The sequence below is a fragment of the Anabas testudineus genome, chromosome 6 (assembly GCF_900324465.2).
Source record: "Anabas testudineus chromosome 6, fAnaTes1.2, whole genome shotgun sequence".
In the NCBI taxonomy this organism is placed as follows: Eukaryota; Metazoa; Chordata; class Actinopteri; order Anabantiformes; family Anabantidae; genus Anabas; species Anabas testudineus.
The window spans coordinates 15,557,578-15,581,648 of record NC_046615.1 but is presented as its reverse complement, the minus strand read 5'-3'; the positions used below and the strand labels follow the sequence as shown (position 1 = coordinate 15,581,648).

The 24,071-nt window shown below is 42.2% G+C and overlaps 3 protein-coding genes across 4 annotated transcripts; all 3 read right to left on the bottom strand.

Moving 5' to 3' along the window:
- Positions 1 to 395: 395 nt before the first annotated feature.
- On the bottom strand, positions 396 to 3,955 carry LOC113166250 (aquaporin-9-like). Its single transcript, XM_026366288.1, has 6 exons — positions 3,637 to 3,955; positions 3,289 to 3,415; positions 2,332 to 2,469; positions 2,074 to 2,192; positions 1,287 to 1,504; positions 396 to 1,070 (listed from the first exon to the last, which is right to left on the bottom strand). Exons 1-6 carry the CDS (start codon positions 3,736 to 3,738, stop codon positions 866 to 868), a joined length of 909 nt encoding a protein of 302 aa, XP_026222073.1. The 5' UTR covers positions 3,739 to 3,955; the 3' UTR covers positions 396 to 865.
- Positions 3,956 to 4,072: 117 nt separating this feature from the next.
- LOC113166249 (cingulin-like protein 1) lies at positions 4,073 to 13,796 on the bottom strand. The gene is made up of 19 exons (XM_026366287.1): positions 13,742 to 13,796; positions 11,170 to 12,174; positions 11,003 to 11,097; positions 10,241 to 10,340; positions 10,045 to 10,140; positions 9,801 to 9,949; positions 9,461 to 9,602; positions 9,140 to 9,352; positions 8,828 to 9,034; positions 8,267 to 8,371; positions 8,012 to 8,164; positions 7,665 to 7,835; positions 7,257 to 7,409; positions 6,667 to 6,756; positions 5,756 to 5,839; positions 5,214 to 5,338; positions 4,869 to 4,977; positions 4,602 to 4,765; positions 4,073 to 4,475 (listed from the first exon to the last, which is right to left on the bottom strand). The coding sequence occupies exons 2-19, from the start codon at positions 12,145 to 12,147 to the stop codon at positions 4,403 to 4,405; spliced, it is 3,207 nt and encodes a 1,068-aa protein (XP_026222072.1). The 5' UTR covers positions 12,148 to 12,174; positions 13,742 to 13,796; the 3' UTR covers positions 4,073 to 4,402.
- A 1,001-nt stretch (positions 13,797 to 14,797) lies between these two features.
- LOC113165372 (transcription factor 12-like) lies at positions 14,798 to 24,061 on the bottom strand. 2 transcript variants are annotated; one of them, XM_026364792.2, is made up of 13 exons: positions 23,931 to 24,061; positions 21,466 to 21,565; positions 20,665 to 20,807; positions 20,446 to 20,569; positions 20,284 to 20,354; positions 19,834 to 19,930; positions 19,647 to 19,720; positions 18,943 to 19,119; positions 17,868 to 17,979; positions 17,619 to 17,772; positions 16,330 to 16,559; positions 15,941 to 16,099; positions 14,798 to 15,809 (listed from the first exon to the last, which is right to left on the bottom strand). In XM_026364792.2, exons 1-12 carry the CDS (start codon positions 23,997 to 23,999, stop codon positions 15,957 to 15,959), a joined length of 1,494 nt encoding a protein of 497 aa, XP_026220577.1. In that variant the 5' UTR covers positions 24,000 to 24,061; the 3' UTR covers positions 14,798 to 15,809; positions 15,941 to 15,956. The 2 variants fall into 2 exon arrangements, with proteins under 2 accessions (XP_026220577.1, XP_026220578.1); XM_026364793.2 differs by having other exon boundaries at positions 17,619 to 17,769.
- Positions 24,062 to 24,071: the final 10 nt, after the last annotated feature.

Sequence of the window (24,071 nt, the reverse complement as noted above, 5' to 3'; positions counted from 1 at the left end):
TGACACCGGGAGGCATAATCATCTAACATCCAAGCACAAACGATGCATCTCTTGTAGGTGTTCGCTCTGAGGTTAATGAACGTATTTATCTGATGGTGAGATTTACTGAAAAGATTCATGCGTGCAGTTACTGTCTGTTTCTCTTTATCACAAAGACTATTGAAGCCTACACAGCAATTTCAGGGATGTATGAAGATATACGAGGGTAATGATGGAAACACAGAGAGGAAAATTACAGCGGACTCTGTTGGCATAAATGCAGTTTTTTGTGATGAATGCAGTGATGGATTGTTAGTGATAAAGTGAAATGTCTCATAAGAAAAAGATATGTGTAGAAACTTTAATGTACACAAAACAAGACTGAGTAAAATACAAATATGAATAATGAACAGGAGGAGAAAAATAGTTACAAGTTAGAACCAAAACAAAACTTTAAAATGAATAAACAGATAATAGCATCACTACCAGTGAAGAAAGAAGGAGCAAAGCTAAAAAGAAACCAGCATGCATGTTCAGCTCTTATGGTGAATGGTATTATTTTCTACTAATCATTAAATTACAGTATTTACAGCGCATCTGTATGAAAAGTCGTAACAGGACGGAGATTTTCATATCTTTATGAAACATAAAACATATGTTAGAGGAGACAAGCGTTTGTTGGGATGATGGGTTTAAATTCACTTGTTTGAGAACAGACCAAAACTGTATTAGCACGCCCAACAAGCCGCAGTTCCTAATTTAATTTAAAAGTCAACCAGCCTGTCCTACTATTAACACTGGGGGAAGCCTGCCCTTACTGTTAGACATCGGACTGTAAAACTGCTGAATCTGACCAGTCAGTCCTGGATGGAGGTTAATATCTGGTTTAGCTCATGGTGATCATCTCGTATTTGTCCTTCAGGCTGCTGTCTTCATCCTCTTCATCTTCGTCCTCCTCCTCCTCCTCATGGGGCTTCTCGGGCTCATCGCGGCGGTGGTGCAGTTCAATAAGCAGGTAGTAGATGACGGCGGCAATAACTCCCCCCACCATGGGCCCCGCCACAGGGATCCACCACCAGTAGTCTGCGGTGCTGCGAGTATGAAAAGTAAGTATGAAAAGGAGGAAGAGGGACTGTGAATAACATCATAGCTCATGTTGGCAGCTCAGGTCTTCAGTTTACTTCAATAACATTTCAGTAAATAAATATAAAGAGAGCATTCACGTCACAGGACTTGGGCAGACATTTCCATAACGTACAGGAATAATATAACAAATGTGTTTTAAAAACAATCTGCTGTTCAGTTACCTGAAGACCTCCATCCCCCATCCTGCCACAGCTGTGAACAGTCGGGGTCCCAGGTCTCTAGCAGGGTTCAGCGGGTACCCACAGTTAAGTCCCATGGACACGCCGATGGCCATGATGATCAGGCCGATGGCCAGAGGCTCCACGCCTTTTGGAGCTCCAATGTTGCCACCATCAATGATAGCGAGGATACACAAAACCAGCATCCCTGTCCCCACCACCTGCAGGAGCAGAACGTCACTGTTTAACAGGATCAAGATTGGGAATGTGTACAGGGATTATGAGACAAAGGGACCATGGGCATTTAGCATCTTTATATCTTCTTTGTTTATCTCTTTGGAATGGTTTTTCATCTTTTGTTTGGTCATTTTGCAAATGTTTGTGCTCTTTTATGGTCGTCAGATGTTTCTTATTCATCACCTTTCCCCTCTCTTTGTCATTTTGGGTGACTTTTTTTGTACTAACATCAGCACAATCACTAATTAGACTTATCTCACCTGATGTGGGTTTTAAGCTGGTAGATGTGTTATTTTTGGATCGCTGCACTGGCTAAACAGACTGAAAACGGTGTTAAGTATGGTGATGAGTATAGATTTGACCTCCCTGTGAATGCCAGGAAATTGGTCATTAGCAATAAAACTAAGCAAAAGAGGGGATGTTCTCAAACTAAATGGGGCAATCAATTGTGCATTAACCACATTTCCCAGACTTCACAGTATTTAGGGGTTGAATTGGAGTGGCGCTGTACAATAGAGGGGGAGGTCATTGGGCCACGGTGAACAGAGCTCACCTGATCGATGAAGCCACCGAGGATTGACAGGTGTCTCGCAGGGTAGGAAGCAAAAATGTGACCTGTTGCATTGATTCCCGTCACCGACAGAATCCCACTGGTGAAGTCCATGAAAGCATCTGTGACACATAAAGAGCTGAAACTTTGCACATGCTTTCACCCATCAGTAACATAATAGTCTGTGAAGCTGACATTTATTAGCACTACTGTTGTGGTCTGATATACATGTGATGGAGAATGCAATTGAGGTGTAGTCACCATAATACAATCCAAAGACTGCAGCAGCTCCAGCAAAAGCACCAAGAAACTGAGCGATGACGTAAAAGGGAAACTTCCAAATCTTCAGTTTGCCCAGAATCACCATGGCCAGAGACACAGCAGGGTTCACATGGCCCCCTGGGGTAAAGGACAAAGCACAGAGTGAAAGAGGGGTGCAGTGGGTGGGGGTGGCTGGCATGATATACTCTCCATCATTAGCGAGGCCATCACTTATACGAGAGGCAGCAGAAGGAGAGCAGCCCCTAGGGTGGTGGTGCAGGCTTTTATTATGTACGTTCAAGAGCAAAGAGGAAGAATAATGGTCACATACTAGAAATTCAACCTATAGGTGAAAAAAACAAAAGGCACCATTGTTCTGTTGTTCTGTTGTTATGTTTTAGCAAACATCCTGACAGTTATTTAGTTTCTAAGGAACCTGTGATCTGTCTTTATGAAATGCAATTTGTCCTTTTGATGTAGATTTGAAAGTAGCTGGTGCTCAGATGAGGAAAACAGTCTCATCTGGATGGAGTCTGGTCTCTGTCATAGACAGATGAACGCAGCCTATGATCAATCGAGTTTGGAGGACATTTAGTGCCCAGGGTTATGTATGACCCTGGATAGGCTGTGAGCTAGCTCTAACAAATCAATGGTCAGTATGCGTTCATTGAATCTGGACAGAGAGTTGGCACGTTCCTGCTGACATCGAAGCTGTGGAGGTGACACATGGCTGGACAGAAGACCACAAAATTATATAACCACCAGCTGCAAACATCACGAGTAGCAATGTGAGGTTTATAGTATCTGTAGTATGAAACAATAGACTACATGTGAGTCAACAAGCTGAATATTCTGACAGACCAAAACTGACTTTATTTTCTGTTATAAAATGCTGCTAATGGGGTTTGTGGCTCATGTTAGATGAGAAATATATCATCATCAATATATCATATTTACCTGATACTCCACCAGCCACGTATACCGCCATCATCAGTCCTACAGAGAAGCCGATGTGGACAGTGAGAGGCTCACCCAGGGTGTTTCGACTGAGGACGGTCTGAGCAACTGATCCACAGCCAAACAACTGACAAAAAGAGAGGACAACAAGTTTTTATCCACAGCTGAAGGAAACTTCACCACCATCTGAAGATTATCCAGAGTAGTCTGGACCACAAGAAAACACTCAAACATATAAAGAGAAAGGCTCAACTTCAAAATCAGTCATTGAGCAAACTGTGTGAATGAGGAAACTAAATTTTTAAATACTATTACTCAATTAAGCTGAAAAGTTAAAGTTTTACTTACAACCAAGACAAATGTTCCCAGGAATTCAGCCAGGAATTCCTTGAATATTCCATGTTTGAGAGCACAGTGTTGCCTCATGCTTCTCTTGGGTTGTATTTCCATGTATCACTGAGCCAAATGCAGTTAAAACTGCCAGATGTTCAGCCTCTGGAGCTGATCAGAGCGTTTATGTCAAATCTCCTCCTCTACCCGACAGCAGCCACTCGGCACACACTATTGATCCTTTGGTGGAACCATCACACTCCTCTTGTCGGCCTCATCAACACACAGCAGAGCCAGGATGACTGACTGACTAATGAATAGTAATCCCTTGTTTTATATTTATTTTCTGCTCTGTTAATTAATCTGATATTATTTATTTATGTATACAGTCAAATTCCAACTCTCAGATTTACAGTAAACAAGGTTTTATCATAGTTTCTGATGTAGACGTGTGAATGTTGCAAAAGTATTTTATTTTCTCACCGTATTAACACACACATCAGTGCAATAATTTAGAAAACAAGTCAGTGTGAGTAAATAAGTCAGTTTGTCACATTATAAAACATCGCTTTGTTAAATATTGTACAGTAGGTAAATACTGTACATGTTGCCACAAGAGGTCAGACTTGACAAGGAGCCACGCACCTCGCAACTAGAAGCATTATGAAATCACACTTGTTAATGGAATGATGTAAAATTAATGAATCCAAGATTCTTCTCAATCAACATATCTAAATAAAGTCCAGATATGACATTCAAAAGTTTTTTATCACGGGTCAGTTAGTCACTCAGATCCATAGTCGTCCATGTCGTTCAGATCATCCTTAATTAGAGGAGGGGATTTCTTCTGTTTCCGCCTGTTAAAGCCAAAACAAAACAAAACCAAACTACTACAGTTAAAAAGTGACATGATTTAACGTAAAGCAGTTTATAGACGTGTGTAAATTAACACAGAAACTCTGTGGCAGAAGTGAAGTGGTCACCTCATCTCATTCCGCAGTGCACTCAGTTGGCCATGAAGCTGCTCGTTGGCCTCGATCTGCTCGTCCAGTTCTCTCTGCAGCTTCTTTTTAGCGTGTTCCAGGCGCTCGATCTCCTCCTCCGCCTCATCCATCTGCCTCTTCGCCATCTTCAGCCTCTGAGTCAGCTGCGCAGTTCACAAAAATTGGACACGAGATCATCGGAGGAGTCAAGTCTGCAGCTACTTACTGTACTAATGTCTTTCCTCCTTTATGGTTACAGACATGTACCTGGTCTCTCTGGTTCTGCAGGTTGATGTGTTCCTCATCTGCCTGCATCTTCATCTCCTTCACCTTGCGCTCCAACTTGCGGTTTGCTTGTTGCAGGCTGTTGTTGTCCCTGAGGGCAAAAGCACCAAGAGATCACATCTTTCTGTAACTCAACACCTTCCCTGTGTGTTCAGACTAGATATCCTCTCAGGGAAAGTGATACGTGTGGGTTAATTGCTCGACAGCTACCATCAAGTATCTGGTGGAGCCACTGTCTAAACTGTCTCCACTGTGTTATCTTACACTGGTAAATACAAACTCATGTATATATTTATGTCTATAACTAATATACGTGCAAATGCCTACCGCTCTTCTCCTTGCAACCTCTCCTCCAGTTCCTGGATTCGGCTGTTAAGTTTAGAGACAAGCGAATCCTGATTAGTCTTCTGTGATCCTTCCAGATGATTCACTCTGCTCTTCAGGTCTTTATTCTAAAAGAGGAAATTAAACAGACACTGTCATGTATGAGGCGAACTTTAATATAACACGTGGAGTTTTTGGTCAGTATTCACCATGAATCAGTCCTGCTTATGGTTTAACATTCAGTAAATCAGTTTCATTATGAACTCTTTAAAAAATCACACATGGATTTTGTTCATTTTAAGTTTCATTTCATAACAGAAGTAACGTTTTATTAGGCAGATCCTCATAAGTTTCTATAATACATCCAATATTAGCATATTAGCATAGCAAACATATAAAGTGCAATACAGCACAAAAAGGTCTAATGATCTTGAGGGATGTTGGATATAAATATTTCAACCAATCCCTCTGATTGACTGTCTCTGGCATCAGTAAGTGGACTTACTGTGTGTGGTTTGGTCCAGTGAGTGTTAAAGGGTCAGTACCTGTCTCTCCAGGCTCATCTTATCACACTCCAGGTCCTGCCTGACAGCTCTCTCCTGCATCAGCTCATTCCTCATCTGTTCCATCTATAACACACAAACAGAGATAGAATCAAAATCTTTAGCAATTTGTCATAATATGTATATCATAGCATAAATGTAATGAGCTAAGGTAATAAGGTAAGACATTTGAACTAACTACTCTGTGCCTATCTCGAACCATGGAGGTAAATATGGGTTTTAACAAAGTGTAAGCCTATAATTTGTGCATGTACAGTCTTCCATATTGACTGATAACACTGTTGTATGTTATTACAAAGGGCGAAACACGCTGACCAGCAGTTTCGGGTTAAATTAAAAGTTTCTGCCTAATTCCTCAAACCAGAGGAAATGCTGTCTGGTCTGGATGCCCACATCAGATCTAAAGACTCTCTCCTCTCTAATAACATCTAGAGGCCCAGTGAAGGGAGTGTGAATAGCTGCTCACAATAGTTAGCTGTTTTTGTCTTTGCACTGCACTCAAAACAGTGTTTTGTGTCAATTAGTCTGCACCACTTTGCTCCCATGAATGGTGGCCTACTTTAAAGAGACACTGGGGATGTGAGGCTCTGATGACGGCACCAGAGATGAAGAAGATGTATATGTAGTCAGAGGGATTCATTCATACGGTACTTCAAGGCATTTACGAATAAACAAACAACAAACAAGCAAACAATAAAATCTTTTAAGGCAATATTTTCACACCAATCAGCAGCTTTCACTTTCTGACAGTGGGGCAGCATGAGTGCTGTTGTTCAAGCATGAGCTCCTGACGGGCTGCGTCTTTGCAGATGTGGGAATTCATGAATATTAGAAAACACAAAATGGGAACACTGTGTAGAAGAAACTCAAACACTGAGCTGAAGTAAACCTGCCTGCTCTTTGGTTTTGTCGAATCGCTCCATCAGGCGGTCAGCACTGCTGCGCTCGTCACCTAGGTCTTCTTCTAGTTGACTGATCCGTCCCTGAGAGGAGAGAAATACTGTCGTGAAGCTAATTTGTATAACACTACACAGCCAAGTTTCCCAGTACAAAGAACATAATGAAATTATTCTTGAAAAAAGAATTAAGGTTTAGTGCAGTTGTGTATATTTGTATGGAAGTGAGTGCTCAGCGATGGAGAAGGTTCCTGAGAACACCCAGACAGGTCTGATAACTTTTTACAGTAAACATCAGCTTCCTTGTTCAATACGCAGTGTCAACAGTGAGCTCACTGGTGTCAGTATTTTGTCATCAGCAAGAAAAACAGTGCCCTGGCTGTGAGATACTGTTTCCATGACTCCTCTCAGCACCCATATAGGTGCAACAGGAACTGCAAATACCAGCACCTGAGCATCCCATTCAATGTGTGCTTAAGTAATTGTGACTGTAATTTCTAATTAGAAGCCTTCCATGATTATCAGCGTACACTCACTGTCACACATTTTCAATCCGTTTCCTGGCTGGAAGTTGCTCTGATGTTTACCTCCATGACTTTGACCTGCCGCTCTCTGTCCTCCACTGTGGCTGCATTCCTCTCCTCGAGCTCCCCCACCCTCTGCTCCAGCTGCCGGACCCTCAGCTGGGCCTCCTGCTGCTCCCTGTGACACTGCCGCAAATCCTCCTCCAGAGGAAGCAGCTGAACACAGAACAGACCACCGAGTAAACACACACCATGAGATAAGGTGACATGCAGCGAGGGGTCACTGAAGTCAATGAAACGCAGAATTTCTTAAGTCTGGCAACACATCGGATTTTTGTTTTTGTTGTCTTGGGATCCCCCCAGCATCTGAAAATTCAGAAACTTCTCACCCTGCTTATGACTTTTAGTTTTTTTGGTGACTAATACAGTTCAACCCACATACTAATGAATCACAGACAATGAGTACCACACCTCTTCCTGCAGTTTTTTGGCTGCCTGTTGAGATTTCTCCAGCTCTGCACCCTTTTCCTGCAACTGTCTCCGCAGCTCGGCTAACTCCCTCTGACTCTTTTCTCTGGCCTCATCAACCTGGTTCTGAAGTATGTCTGTAGACGCCTCGCACTCCTCCATGATGCTGTTCATCTGACAGATAAACAAAAAGGGCCTACAGTGAGATACGTTGACCTTTTGGCTATATGAACTTAAGGAATGAAAGAAACTATGTACACACAAGACACATTAGCTGCTTCTGCTGATCTCACAGATAAATGTTGAGTGTTCCCACAGGGTCTAATAAATAGTGTGGTTCTACCGTCTACCTTCCTCTGCAGTTGCTCCACAGCCCTGTCTTGCAGCCTCCTCTCATCCTCCAGTTCAGTTTTAGTTTTCCACAGCTCCTCGATTTGCTTCCTCTCCTCCTTCAGTTTTTCTTTTAAGTCCCTGTGCTCATGATTGAGTTTGGTCAACTTACTCTTGAGAACAAAAGAAACAGGAAAAGGGGAGCGTGAGTTTCTCTCTCTTTTTTTGTAATATTTCTGATTGTTAGGTCCAAAGGTTACAGCAACTTGCTTTACCTGCATGTCCTCCAAGCGACTGAGAAGTGACTGGTTGGACTGACACATTTCCTCCTCATTCTTCCTCACATCCTTTAGCATTTCCTCAACCTGATGCTTTTCCCTCTGAAGAACAAACAACAACCAAAAAACCAAGTACATACAGTTAAAAGGAAAAATAATGACACCGTTTGATGGTTTTCTGCATTGATTTGTCATGAATTGTGATCTGATCTTCAAGTCAAAGATATCAACAAACACATTAAGCTGAGTTACAAAAACACAAGCAGTTGTGATTTTCACATAGAGTGACAGAAATAGTGTTTTACCAGGATACTATCAGGGCAGCTGCCCACAAGCTGAAGCTCAGTAGGAGTTTTGTGATGGAACAGGACAATAGCCCCAAACAGTAGTAGTACATAGTACTGTGCAACAGTCTACTGGACCACAGAGTGATTTCAGAGACACAAAGTCTGTCTTTGGGAGTGGTCCAGTCACAGCCCAGATCACATTTCATGAGCAATTTATGCAAAAAAAGAAATTGGACTGCCTAAAAAAACCCAAAGTAAATCAGATACTTACCTCTAGCTGCTTTGCTCTCTGCTCCAGGAGTCTCTCTTTGGTTTTAGATTCCTGGATTGTCTGACTCAGTTGATCCACCCTGTTGTTGAGCTCCTGCACCTTTCCTCGCAGCTGGTCTCTCTCCTGGCTCAGCTCCTTCAGCTGCACCTTAGCTGTTCCTCTCTCCTGCTCTGCCTCGACTTTCTTACTACTCAGCAAAGCATTGCTCTAAAAGGCAGAATGGAGTTAAACACAATGAACAAAACGAATGAACCACTTTATATCTTCTGGAAAGAAAAGCTAATCAAAGCAATGATCTATCCTCACTGTTACCTCTTTAGCCAGCTCTAGATCTCTGAGCAGCTTCTCCAGCTCCTGCTCATATTCATCCTTCAGAGCAGCCATGTAGTTATCATGGGTCTCCACTTCCTCCTTGAGCGCCCCCTTTAAGGCACTGAGCTCCCTTTCCCGGCGGTGCAGGACCTCCTCCTGCTCTTCTTTTACCTGTAACACCTCTTGAAATTCCCCACGCAGCTGCGCCATATCCTGACAAACATCCAACACATCACAACATCACCAGCTCAGGTCCAGTGAAGGCGTTTCACAGCTGCTGTTGATTTGTGAAGTGTGTCTCCTACACATGGCTTCACTTACCTTGAGAAGGACGTCTTTCTCTGTATTTATCACCTCTGCCGTCTTGGTTTGGTCCAGCTCATCATGCATATCAGAAAGCTGTTGCTGAAGGTCTTTCATCTCCATCCTAAATCTTTCTCTCTCCGCCTTCATCTGAACCAGTCTGACAATGTAAATGAAACACAAATATAAGTTCTCTATCTTATATCAACGCTGTCTGCTTACATAGCGTTATGGTTTTAGAACGATGCTGGGTGGGACTGGAGCTGCACACTCAGTCTGAATGGTATTTGTTAAAAAAATACTTCACAGCAGTTTGCTTTTAAACCATTTGGAACAAAGGAGAAGGAGAAATCCTCACTCCTGTTTGGTGGACTTTAGTTCTGCCTCTATTTCAGCCAGTTTGTCCCTGAGTGTGGAAAGTTCTGTCTGACTTTTGGCCAAATCTTCCTGAAGGTTCTTCTTCTCTGTCCTGGCCTTCTCACAGGCCTTGGCTAGAGTCTTTTCATTCTGCAAAACACATGACCAGAAAAGACTATTATCAGTCACAGGAACTGGAAGTGAGTGGTTTAGAGCTCAGTCAGCTGGATGGGACTGCACCACACCTTAATCTCAGTTTCCAGTTTTTGCTTTAACTCAGACACTTCTTTCTGCAGCGCTGCCTCTTTCTCCTGCAATTGCGTCACCTCAGCTGCATAATCCTACACAAAAAAAGGAACATGTTACATGTTATCATTACAAAGGCATTAAATCATGCTGAACAACTTAATTCCCTGGCAAACATCCTGTCTCAACGCTCACTTTATCCTCCACAGTCTCAGCGGTTCTCCACTTGAGTTTGTTGATCCCTTCAAGCAGCAGGTTAACTTTCCTCTGAGTGGTGGAGTCTTCATCTGTCGTCCTGAAAAAGCAAAAACAAAATTAACTTTAATTTATTAGCAGCTTAACGAAGACACAGCATTGCAGGCTTCTCAGGGGTGTGAATTTCCTTTTTGGCACCCGGAGAATGAAATCAAACTACTTTACCCACATTTGGAAATAATAATAAATGTTAAAACCTTTCTGTGTGAATAAGTTATTTCCTCAGTGCGTCCATGCACTGCATTCCTTACTGCTGCGTGACTGAGCACACACAGCTGGATCAGGATCCTCCTATCTGACCACACACTATTGGAAGCAGTTGAAGTGCAAATACAAAGTCGTTTATTCAAATTTTGAATAGTTCAGTATTTTGAGAGATATTTTCCTTTCTTGTCGCACGATAGATGACAGCACTGTTACCACTCTAAGTGTGAAGACAGCACGAGTAGACGCTCAGAGAACAAAATAAATTAGGCAAATATTTGGACAACATATTTGTGTTTTTTCTGACTCAGTCTTGCTGGCTGCCATCCAACGCTGGAGGATAACACATAAAATCAAGCCAGATGTGGAAGTATATTGGCCGAGGACCCAGTCACATGATGGGCCAGGAGATTTCCCCAGAAACATTTTAGCTTGGCTTCGCAGAAAGACTGGAGACAGGGAGAAATAGCTAGCGTGGCTCTGTCTGGGGGGACTTACCCTTCTTTAAGATATGTGAACAGCGTTTGTTTTGCGGCCTCTTCAAGTGGATCAGCTGAAAGTTCTTGCTGTCCTTTCAGAAGATCAGGAGTGACCTGGTCAGAGAACATACAGCTAATTAGTACGGCCTTTAAATGACATCTGTACCCTGAAACAAATCTCGTTACCTGTGTGTCCCTCTCATCAGATTCCTCGGTCTGGTCACGACAGGATCTGGATGTGGAGGTTTTCTCTGCTCTGTGAATCTGTTTTGTAGCTTGTGGAGAGAACGTGTTTTTTCCAGGGTGTCCTTGGAGCTGTGTGCTGGTTTTGCTTTCGTCAATTTTGTTTCCCAAAGAAGTTGCCTCTCCACCAAGAAGTCGAGCCCTGGCTGACCCGGGAGGATATATCCCACCTGGGGTCTCCACCCTGATGCTTTTCACAGACGAGGCTCTGCTGGAGGAAGGTGAGGATGAGGAAGAATCTGAGGTTCGTCCACTGTCCGCGCTGCGAGACCTTCGACACTGCTCCGGGTCCAGTCTGTTCCTTGGGCCGCCCCTTCCCCTCCGCTGACTGCTGTTGAACTGGCTTATTAGCTTCCCCACAGATAAGATGGAGTCTGTGTCCACTATGTTTGGGGACCGCGCAGGTCCACCTGAGGGAGCTGCTTTGATTTGGCCCCCCTCACACAGGTCTTCCTGTGGGCCCTCAGCCGGCAGAGGGACTCTGGGTTTGGTCACATTAGCAGTCTGACTTATCTCAGGAAAATGGTTGGTATGTGGCTCTCCAACTGAGGCTGTTTGTGAAGGAAAGACTAGGTTCAGATTATTACTTTTGGGGTCATAAGGTCTCAGAATCTCTGGGTGTTTCTGATAATGAAACACAGAGGAGGGGACAGTCCTCTGTGACTCAGATGGAGAGTGTCTGTCATCCACAGACCTCCTCACCATACCCGGGTTGTACCCCGCCTGGTGAGAAATGACAGAGATGTCCCTGTGGCTGTCCTGGCCAGGACTATTCAGGACCACATAAGGCTGACCTTTAATCCCCTGAACCTGAACCCGCACTCCAAACGCGTTGTCCTTGCTGCCTCTGGGAGTGTGCTGCTGCGTGTGGTTCCTCTGCGTCCTAAAGTCTGGAGAACCGCTGAGTCTGTGAGACTCCATCCTGGCTCCACGAGATTAACAGATGAACTGGTGACAAAAAACACACAGGTATGTTAAAATGACCGTGAATGAGAATAATCCTGCAGGAGAACGTGATGTTTGAACTGACACGTCACAGTGGCCACGCTAAGGCTGTTGTTTATAAAACACTGGAGCAGAGTTGGAGCCCCGGTGGGACCCACTGACAGACATCTACGCAGCTCCTCACACAGCTGCACTCAGCCAACATGGAGACACAATAAATGGTCACTGACAATTGCTGTGCAATGAAAACAGCTCCTTCTGTGTTAATGACAGTGCACTATTGTACAGCAGGCACCGGGTCAACTGCATGACGACCACAACTGGCCGGGGTCTCTGAGGTGTCGTCAGCCACTTCATGGTCTAACACGAAAGTGGAAAGTGTTTGCCAACAGATATGTTACTGTGAGACTGAAGCCCAGGAACACAAGAGGTGTTGTGCTGCACACAAAACAGCATCTTCTGAAGAGCACGAGTCGAACATGACTGCTGTCATCGATGACACTTCAGACTGTAGCTCTTTTATCAGGAGTGTGTTCAGAAAAAGTGCTGGTGTCGCTATCTAATAAGGCACCTTTATAAAGGTTGTATACCATTATTAACAGGTATTGATAATTCACTAATGCTTTAAAGAGCAGTTATAAAACATGAATAATAATTAAGTTTAGGTTGCCAGGTTGTAGAAAAGCCTCCTCCAGCACCACACCTGCCAAGCTAGCTCTTAAATTCACATAGAAGGCCATTTTATGTCTTTATTAGAAAGCTGAGAGGAACTGAGGGGAGATGAAATGTAATCGTCCCCAGACACAAACCTGACGCATTGAAGTTACTCCATGAGCACCTTCAACCCCAAGGCACTAGGATGATATCTGTCCTGTGCAGTTTTGAGGTTGTCATTGTGTAATGATCAACATCAATATTGTAAATAAGTTTGAAGTGGAAAAACTTGACTTTATCAAAACACAATGGGTTGGACTGTCTTCTTAGCAAACACACACATCATAATTAAGTGCCATGCAGAAGGAGGATTTTAAAACATCTGGCAACTCAATTCATGTTCTATCTCATAGTTTATAACAGTTGTCTGTAACATTAAATTATTTATTAACCATTAGTTAAAGCCTATAAATCATGCATATGTGTGATTTTTTTTAGTGGAAGTAAAACATTTTTCTAAATTAATTTATCTATATTGTAAGGATTTCGTTTTGTTTTGTTTAAAAGTGTAAAATTAGTATTTGGCTGTTTAACGTCATCTGTCGATCACTTGAAGTTTGGCTACAAGTTTATTTGCTTATTGCTGCATCTGTGTTTATCCGGTTTTACTTGATGAACTTTAGTGATAACTTTAAGTACATATACAGTTATGGGATGTTAACAGGATGTTCATTAAATCTGAGTTCATAAACGTAACAATCACAGATCAAGTGAAGTATTATACATGAAGCCCTGGTGACATAAGAGAGTCAAGATAAATGATGAAATGATCCTGTGATCCTTGAACTCACCGTCGCCACAGCAGCATGAAGGTAAAAACATGTTCTAAAGAAAGTCGATGTGAGGTGAAACTTACCCGCTGTGTCCAGTCTGAGAGCCCAGTCCTCCTCCTCCACCTCCGTCCGCTCCTCAGTCTGTTCTGCCTCCGCCCGAACAAGACCACACAGTCCTGCTCTGAGAGGCGTTCACTGCCAGCTCTGTGTCACTTACTCAACCCGTGTGAAGAATGTGGTTTGTCAGAGGTTTAGGGAGCTTATAATGATAAGAAAAATATGGATGTCAGTGCACTATTCTGTTTATAAATAATTCGTCCTGAACTGGGAGACTGGACCAGTAAAGACGTGTTAAAGAAAAACTGAAGTTGAAACTTCCCATAAACGTGAACAAACTTGGAGGAGCCATCACATATTTGACTCCATCCACATGTTCAGTTGCTTTTTTGAGGCAATGTCATTGTGTAATATTTGAAAACTCAGAAATAAACATTTGTGTGGTATAATTGTCTCACATAAACCTTCTAATTAAAGATCCCCTCCAAACATTGTGGACATATATCATGTTTACCACCACCAGAAAACATCCTGTAGTCGATAATAAAAACTCATTCTCCCTCACTGAAATGTTAAGTTTTAAAAGCTGAACTACTTCACTCACTGACACTCACTGACACAGTGATTCTAAGTTGTGTGCACTGGACATGTTCAAATCACACTCATGTAATAAATTATTAGACCACAATTAAAGTAAATTGCTGAAGTGCGCAAAGAGAAACTGTCTTGATTCTGCAGATGAATGTAGAAACTTCATTTAGCACAGTGAAGCTCCAGCATCCAATCAGATTAAAAACAATCAGAACACATTTTACAGGATACAGGACAGTGGTTGTACTGAGCAGGTTTGAATGTGTGCAACTGTGTGAGTTTTCCTGCAAAAGAATGAAAATTACCTGAATAACTAAAGATTAGAGTAAAAATAAAAACAACTGCCACTTGCTGATGCAGTTTGTCATGTTTAGTCTGTGTACTGATATGTGTTGTGATCAGTGACTATTGCCACTGTTTCTTCTGCACTGACAAAATAAATAACAAAATATTATATATTACATCATATTATAAAACACACAGAGTAAAACTATTTGAAAAAAAGACATTTATTGCTACATGATCATTTTGACACATGCCTGTAGGCTACTTCAAACTGTACACATACTGTACATGGTATGATAAGAGTACTTTTGATTGTTATTTATTATCTGTTCAGCAGTGTGAGAAGCAAACAAGACGATTCTGTAATACTGTATTGCTCAGAGCATGGAATATGGCTACAACTAGCAAAACTGCACAAAAAGTATTTTGTGTAAAATCAGAGTGAAAAACAAACAAAAAGACATTATTAAATGCACAATATCTGTATAAAAGATAAGTTATATAACTTAGAAAAACAATGAAACGCTCTATAAAAACTCAGACATGCAAAGAGCTTTGACTACACCTGAAGAGCATAAATAACACTGAGAAGACAGTGTTTCAGTGAAATATAATCTTGTTAACAGTGCTATAACACAAATTTAGAACAAATACACAAATAACAGATGATGCTGATACGTTCAAGAACATTCTCGGAGGTCTGTTCATTCACAGAATGGTTAAACCCCTGCCATTCTCTCCCTCTGTCTCACACACACACACACACACACACACACACACACACAACACAGGACAAATGAAATCTATCGTCTGAATACACAAATGTGGGAATGTGAGTCCTCTGAGCTCAGTGGAAATCATAAGAGTACATAGTAAATACTGATACGCTGTAAAAGTCAGTCAGAAATATACCTGCCAATATCAAACTGCAGATGACACCTTGCCACTACCGGGTTTCATCCATTCAAATGTATTCAAACTGAAAGATCGTCAATAAATATACAAAATATGTACAAAACATCTGCAGCTTACAATGCATTTGTCTGATACAAGTAAAGTTTAGGCACAAAGTTAGAAGTCCGTTTGGGAAGTGAGGAGATGATTGTTCAACTGCATCCCACTTTACAATCAGAGAGGTCGACCTCTGCACTCAGAAGGAATGATGGACCTCCACAGATGGATGTTCTAGGGATGCTCTTCACTCAACGTCTGGACATCCTAACATATAAAAGATATAAAAGATAATGACAAAATAAGACTTTATAAATATATACTACTTAGAAAATATAAAAATATACAAACATTTGCCTATATTGGATATATTTAAATGTATCATAAATGTGAAATACTTGATGTAGCTGATGCTCAGAGGTGGCCCATAGGGTTTGATGGGTCTGTCAGACTGGGATGAAAAGCAAGATGCATGGACTGTGGGTCAGACATGACTCCAGACGCCTTCTCCTCCTCTCTCCTCCGCAGACACGCTGCCTTCGGGTTCAGGTTCCTCTCTGTGGCGTGAAACAAACATTTTAATTTGACAACAGCCAGTAAGAGAGTCCTAAGCCTTTTAAACTCTGCTCTCTTTAGCTTCTTTCAGCATTGTTTTGACTCTCTCGTTTACATATTTAACTTCACAGAGCAACACAATCCAATCTTTTCACCTCCCTCATTACAGAAGTGGAAACACAGTGTCTCCTGCCCCCCTGCACATGTAGGCTGACAGTGGCAACGCACTGACCTCTCACTTGCTGTTCCAGGTTGAGGATCACCGCCACGGCCTGGTGCAGCACCAGCAGTTTGGTCTGCGGCTTCTCACTCTTCAGATGCAGCTGACACATGTGACCCAGCTCTTTAAAGGCCTCGTTGATATCCCGCACACGCAGACGCTCACGGGCGTTGTTAGCCATCCTCCTCTCACGCTCACGTTCGGCCTTCTGCTCCGGGCTCAAATCCTCATCTTCATGGATACTACAACAAAAAGTATGTGAACTCTGTTTAATTATAGATTAATGTTACATTAAAGCTCAACCAACTGAAAACTTCAGTAGCTCTCACAGAAGTGCACTGATTTATACTGTGGATTTTCCTGCCCCCTGCTGGTTATAGAGCTTATATCATGTCACTGAATCTCTGAAGATCACTTAACATATTCTCATTTACTCTGTGAACAGTGTTTACATAGTGTATGACATTAACAAAAACTCATCAGGTGCACAGATTACTAATTAATGAATTGAGAGTATTTATTTTCAAATCAATCCATGTCCATTCTTCAAACTTCTAGCATTATCTTATCATTCAGTTTGAATAAAACAAACAAATGTCCAACAGAAAAATTGCTGCTGGGGGTCATCCACATATGTCAGCATCAATATCACTCAACTAGATTATAGATCTAAATAAAAAGACAGCATGCACTCAGACATCAGAGCTGATGTCATGAAGAGGTTTGTCCTGAAATGACTTCTGAAACACAGGACATACACTCTAATCTGTGTGTGACAGTATGGTTTTAAATTGCTGATACTGATACTGACTGAATGAAAATTACTGTTAGTAAAAATTATACAAGCAGTGAAAATTCAGCCTAGACTGTATTCTACTCCTAATATAAAATCAGGATGATCAGACACGTTTTAAAATGTGAAATTAACAATAAGACTTTTTCCTTTTGGCCCCCATTTGTATTTGCCACATCTTTACAATGCACTGTTTGTCCTAGCAGCTGTTCTTATTCTTCTTTCTTCCTCATTTAATTCACTGTGACTTAATGTAACATGAAGAAGAAATATGAGGCAGAGCTGAATAGGCTGACCTGGACACAGCTGTCCTTCACAGCAGGGGTCCTGACAGTATTTCAAATTAGTGAAACTAAATGGCGAGAAAGCGTTGATACGTTAAGGGACTTTATTTTCCAAATCTGCCAAGCAAACAGCAGAATACGAATACCGATTTTTACACTGCAACATATTTTCCTTCTGATTTAATGTTTCTTAAAGCAGAGTGGTGAAGAGTGCGATTGTCTACCTGTTTCTTGTGCTGTTTTCTCCTTGTGTTTTGTGTTCGCTCTCCTCATCTGATCTCTGGCTGTCAGAGCTGTGACTGTGACTAGTGTGCATCATCTCTTCCCTTTCCCCGCTCTCCATCTTCAGCTCCAGATTACCCTGAATTCCCAGACCTCCTGTGAGAGATCGTGCAAAATTATTAACTGTGACACAAGTGTAAAAATATAAGAAGGTAGCATAACAAAAACTGGAGGAGCTATAGGGTCTTTACCTCCACCTTGCATTTGCTGAATTGCAGCCCTCTGTCTGGGTGGGTATGGGTGGCCATTTTGTGTGCGGCTCTGGAATGCTGAGTGGTTGTTGTTCATACTGACAGCTTCAACCTTTATGACACATAAAGAACAGGGTGAGATAAGGGCAGTGTTCATGTGTTCATAGGTCATTGGCTGAAAATTCAGCACAGGAGAATCCTCTAAATCAGGGGTGACTAACACTGGTCCTGCTTATTTTCCATCTATCCCTGCCCTGGCCCTGCTAATTACCTGGATCTGTTTCTGATTGTTCAGCCAATCAGAAGAATGGTTGGAAAAGGAGGGCTGTGGCTCTCCACGACCAGAGTTGGCCACCCTTGCACTGAATGTTCAGTCTAAATGATGCTGCGGCTCCATAAATCTTTTTAAGACAGCAAGTCTTGCTCACTTCCCATGCAACTCTCTTGACATATAACTCTGACATCCACCCAATGACAAAACCAACATCTGCCCTCTTCTTTCCAACATGACACTGAGTAGATCTCTTTCTACAGAATTAATTTAATCTCAGACAATCTTAATCCTTCCCTTAAAACTACTATATACTCCCTAAACATACCCCTAATTCTCTTCAGGAATGATTCACTCCTAAACCAAACATCATTTGGAAAAAAAATAAAAGTGAGAGAATTTAATACCCCCCTTCCCCCAAAGGATTAAACTAAAAACCCCTTTCCCCTCCGTATACTTCCACTCCAGCTGGGCTAAAATCCCCTTGGTCTGCTAAAAGGGAAGCATGCTGGAATGGGAGTGCATGATGCCGGCGTCCCCGATCACCCCACAGTGGAATTAGAGTCTGCACATAGTGTACACTCTCCATACAAGGGCGACGCGTCACAGTGCTTTCCCATTGTGCTCAGTTTCCTATTTCAAGGACAACAACCTTTACATGAGGAAAACATGCAGACATAGCAGGTGGAAAATTCCTGAAACTGAATACCAGCACACACACACACTTTACACACACAACATGGAATTTCCATACACACAACCCAGTCTTTCCCTAAATAACAACACAAAGTGATGTTTGTTAACCATGGCTGGAGTGTGACAGGTGGGTGGCAGAGAGCTGGCAGAGCCTGGATGGCCGTGGTGGGTCTGGTTCAGCAGGCTGTGAATGTCAGTAGGCAGACCGCCAGTGGGGCCCACAGCATGGTTCCTCAGGACATGGATCACATCATCCAGTCTGTCTAGACGGTCCTCCACCTGAGACTGGAAATGCCAGGAGACAAGAAGTTACAATTGAATGTTTATGTGGCATTTGGCGATCTGGACACAGTTTTAATATCCTCTGAAGTGAGTGAAGATGGAGCATTTTGTTTTATATGATTAAATAATTTCAACAATAGTAGTCACAGTAGGGTTTCTTTAAGTTTATACAAATTCAGTCCCTGCACTTTTCCATTTGTGTAGCCATCTGCAGTCTCTTGAATTGATGTAACAAAGGGAATACAGTATTATATAGCAAAATTATATTGGCATTTTCATAGTAATAAAAGAACAGAGGCAGACAGGAAACGCAGCAAAGCAGGGCCACTGCTCTTCTGCGGCTCATGCTGTAATCATTCAGCTCCAACATCAAATATATTTTATGTGTCTGTCTTACGTTATTACACTTTTCTTTCTGATTGCATTTGTTGCTATGATGTCCTGAGCTTCATTTCTCAATACATTCATACGTCCATTATCTCTATCACTAGGTGATCTTAAATAAAGGAGGGGTTAAATAAGGTCTTTACCATTGATATAAGTGAAGATTCATAATGTGGAGAGACTGGTGCCTGAACTGAACTCCGTGGCCACATGTTGGTACCTGGGAGGAAGACAACAACCAAAATAGAACATGAAGGGTTTGAGAGATACAAAAAACATATAAATAATATTTCTCTTTGAGCTACACCTACAGCTGCTTTTACCCCAGTTTACCTGCAGGTTCAGCTGCGTTTGGCAACGGAGACGGAGACCTCACCGGCGTGGATGTGCTGGAGGGGAAGCTGCTGCTGGTGTGATCAGGGGAATAAATCTGGCAGCAGACAGGAAAAGAGAGAAGGAGGGAGTGGGACCAGGGCATGGATCATTTTAAAAGCACAACTTGTCATTTCTGTGTGAGGTTTTACAGCTGCTGCTGCAGCCTTCGGAGCAGGCTCGTAACCTGAACTAAACTCATCAATTCTTGTCATTTTACAAGTCAGCAACCAATAAAAAAGACCAGCAGGACGAGAGTAGCCCCTTGTTAATTTGCACTGGCTTGTTACCACCAGGGAGGGTCAACTATTTCCCTTTTGCATTGTGCCACTGGGTTTCTCAGGGCTTGGCTTTATGCTTAACATAACAGGGCATAGATGGTCTAATGGGATTGAGGTGGTGCATACTTACAGAGGCCAGAGCTTTGCCCAAGGTATCGCCTGTCTGTGACCCTCCCGACACATTTCTCTGGCTTCCTGAGACTAAAAAAACAGTAACCATAAAACATCAGAATAAAGACCAGTCAGAGCTGAGCTTAGTGCGAAGTAAAAAAGAATCTCTCAACTTCCTCACCTGTTGAATTTTCCGAGGTGTTGACTGATGGAGTGCGTGATGCCGTGTTGTTGCAGTGAAAGGTGGACATGGGTGGGAGACCCCTGTTCATTTCAGCAGCCATCACTGAATGTGGAGAGTAGTCCTGGCACAATAAGCAGACACACTGTTAAATCTACAGGGGTCAAAAAGAGCTGTTCCATCACCATCAACAAACAAAGTCATGTAGGCAAATCTCACCAGGTGGCTGTGTGGTGGCTGCAGGCTGCTGTAGTTCCCCGGATGTGTTTGGTGGATTGTGGCTGCTCCCAGCGCACCTTCATAGCCCTGCTGGTTCAGGCCATTTACAGCACTCCAGATGTCAGGCGAATTGCTCATCCCCTCTAAAATCGATAATGATATGTTATATTCCAGCTATTTCAAGTTTTTGGTCTCTATGGAAATGGTGACGTCCGGTCACTAAGTTAGACGAGTTAAATAAAACCTCACACGTAACCTGAACTGAAGTGATCAATTCTGTGTGCTACACTTTTCTATTTCGAGAATTCATTACAGACATTGATGTTTCTTTAGGAATTATTATCCAAACTTCGATCAAAAACCATCTTTTCATTATTTATTTATTTTTATTTTTTTTTTCATTATTTTGGTTTCTGAGAGCTGATTTTAGCAGCATCGTGTCACCTCACAGATCCACCAGGGAGACTATAAACTCTTAATCTTGTTTAACATATTTTATTATGAAATGAAAATTCCGTTTTTGTTGCTTTAATCTGTGGTTTTACTTTATTGCTATTTATTTCCTACATTGTGCGGTCACTGTTGTTTGATTAGGAGGAGAACAATGTCATTGAGAAAGCAAACAGAGCTGACCTGAATACAGAACATATTACTGTTGCCTGTTGGAAAATGGCAGGTTATTAGTGTGTTCATTTAGCAATGATGTGAACACTGATCCAAAGCAAAATGTTCTTGTTAAAGAGAAGTGCTGCTAGAATTGGTGACAGATAATCACGTTCATCCTGCATCGTTTGTACTCACCAAAGAATGTACTTGCAAACACGTTACTCTGGGCCTTGCTGGGCGGAAGTGAAGATGAGTTCTGGTTGATGTCTTCATTAGTGGGAGACTGCCCATAAACCTAAAAAGAGAAATATATATATATATATATATTAGGCATTGTAGAAAAACAAGTTTGAAGATAATGAGCATCAAACACAAATGTTTTACGTGTCTGTACCGTGTGAATGCTGTGAGTTCAGGCTGAAGCAACAGCATTATGAAAACAAAGCAGAGAGCTGATGCACACTTAGAGCTATTGCGATAATCCATAAGCTGCAGATCCATGCACCTCCTCATCCGGATTTAGGAACCATTCACCATGAGAAATCCCTGCCCTAATCATGATCAGGTTGGGCTGGATTCAGCTTCAGAAGGCTGGGCCACAGTTCCCTCTCAAATAAAATTGAATTACAGGCCTTCTCATGTTTTGCTCTCATTAAGAAACCACACAGAGAACTGATTATCACCTTAATGATCCTCTCCCGCAGGAAACTGAGTAGTGTAAATGACCAACATCTACCTACGTAGCCGTGGTCAGCTTGTGTTTTTTCTTTTGCTTGTAAAATATAAGACTACAAGCTGCACATATGCACGCAAAACACACCAACACATGCTCACTCACTCAAACACACCAAGAGGTCTGGGCTGCACCTGCACCTCCCTCGATTGCTTTGATGTGCCCCAGGAAATGAAAATAAACCTCCCTGTGCTGCATCAATGGGGTGTCAGTTACCCGGACAACAAGTTCTGTAAAGCAGGCTATTAAAGACTCTCTTGAGTATGGTTGTGCAAGCGCACTTACAGGCTCGCACGCACACACATAAAGATACACAGACTTAAGCACACACACACACGCACAGCCGTGACCCTGGCTGGCATGAGTCCCATGGTGATTGTGGGCTAGGCCAAACAGAGGAGCCCCTGCCGACACTGGGCCCGTCTGAGCCGCCATGGGCAGCATATGGCGTAGGATAAAGCCAATTGTCCTCTTTACCATCAGCATAGCAGGCGACCCGTTAATAATGGTCACACCCCCGCCCCAGCACGCCCTCTCTGGCCCCCGTTGCAGAGGGGCCGTCACCATGGTATCCTCTTTTAGCATAGCATTGATTTAGGAACCATCAATCATGGCATCACAAATGATAAGAGACTTTTTTCAGCAAATAGAGACCCCAGCTAAAAGGTGTTTTTACACATACTATAAATACTATCCTATAAATCTGCATATTTTCTTCAAATAATGCTTTTGAAAATGTGCTTGGCAATACAGCAACTTTAAATTTTAGAAACACACAAAAACAAAAACAACAAAAGCAAATCACAATTTGCCCCTTGTAAACGCTCACAGCATTATGATGCTAGATGAGTGAAATATCAACTTGCTATTCAGACCCTATGCTGTGCTCCACCATGGCCAACTCCAGCCACAAGCCACATGCAACCAATTTTCTGCCTCTGTGATCCACGATGTCTGGATATGGTTAGTCTCACAGAGATCAAAGCTGCCTTTGATAATGGCTGCAGTGGTGGAGGGACTGCTCCAACATAGCAGGGTTAAATCAAATAGAAATAGCAGCAATCTGCTTCATGTCAAGATGTTTTCTGCTGCTGGGCTTGACTACATGGTGCTTAGCTAACAGGAAGCGGGAGTCTCACCGATGCATTTTAACATGGTTTTGTCAACATAAAACTACAAGTGAGTGACATGTCATAGTGTTAACTATCTGAATGATAACATTATCACTGGGGTTGTGTGTTGGGGAAAGGTTAGAGGGATATATTTGTGGATTCATAATATGGGAGAATTAAATTCTAGTGTAAGCTCTGTGAATAAATAGTTGAATTACATTTAATGTAGAAGCAAATAAACAAAGAAACAATCACATAAACTCACTCACTAAGCTTTTTAAAGTTGAATAAAATCCTGCAGTTTTTGCATTAACTCCACTAAGTTGCAGCCACTAAAGTTTAAAGAAGAATAAGCTTCACGCTGTGAAAGTGGTGATAATAACATTCAATACAAACTATAGACATGACACAGAGCTCTTTCTACATCTGTTTCTCACTCACACACACACACATGCAAACCATCCAGATGAAACAAGCATGTTTTCCAGCATGTTCTGTGCAGACCAGGAAACACTTCACAAGCTCTGAAGCGCCTCATCCCTTATTATCTAAATGGTAAAATGTTTAATTACAACACCACTAACTTTTAAGCAGGTTGCACAAACACATTTCAAGAACAGTGCAGTTATTAAGGAAGCAAATTGAAAGCAGAAACACACAATCCAGCTACTGTGAACAGAAACTAGTGATTAACATAGAAGAGAAGTCAACAAACAAACACCTGAGAGAACAATCAGCATCACCACTAACCCCACTGACAGTGGCATGTAACCACTATTAAATCAAATATAAATATAAATAAGAAGTGTACTCACTGGTTTCATGTTGTAACAATACATCAATGAGTTGTTGCCTGTGCCAGAGACAGGATGAGCACAGTACATAACTCTGTCGGCTTCAACACAAGACTCCAGGCTCACGATACAGTCCACACACAGCTCCTCTGTCCCTGTTTC

Coding starts and splice junctions, on each gene's coding strand:
- LOC113166250 (XM_026366288.1), bottom strand. CDS start 3,738: ATGGAAATACAACCCAAGAGAAGCATGAGGCAACACTGTGCTCTCAAA. Junction 2,193..2,331: donor AGTCTTTGGATTGTATTATG/GTGACTACACCT, acceptor TATGTGTCACAG/ATGCTTTCATGGACTTCACC. Junction 1,071..1,286: donor TGGGGGATGGAGGTCTTCAG/GTAACTGAACAG, acceptor TCATACTCGCAG/CACCGCAGACTACTGGTGGT.
- LOC113166249 (XM_026366287.1), bottom strand. CDS start 12,147: ATGGAGTCTCACAGACTCAGCGGTTCTCCAGACTTTAGGACGCAGAGG. Junction 6,757..7,256: donor GGCAGGTCAAAGTCATGGAG/GTAAACATCAGA, acceptor CTCTCCTCTCAG/GGACGGATCAGTCAACTAGA. Junction 5,339..5,755: donor AGATGAGCCTGGAGAGACAG/GTACTGACCCTT, acceptor TTCCTCTTTTAG/AATAAAGACCTGAAGAGCAG.
- LOC113165372 (XM_026364792.2), bottom strand. CDS start 23,999: ATGTACTGTGCTCATCCTGTCTCTGGCACAGGCAACAACTCATTGATG. Junction 21,566..23,930: donor ATTGTTACAACATGAAACCA/GTGAGTACACTT, acceptor TTCTCTTTTTAG/GTTTATGGGCAGTCTCCCAC. Junction 17,773..17,867: donor TCAGCAAATGCAAGGTGGAG/GTAAAGACCCTA, acceptor GATCTCTCACAG/GAGGTCTGGGAATTCAGGGT.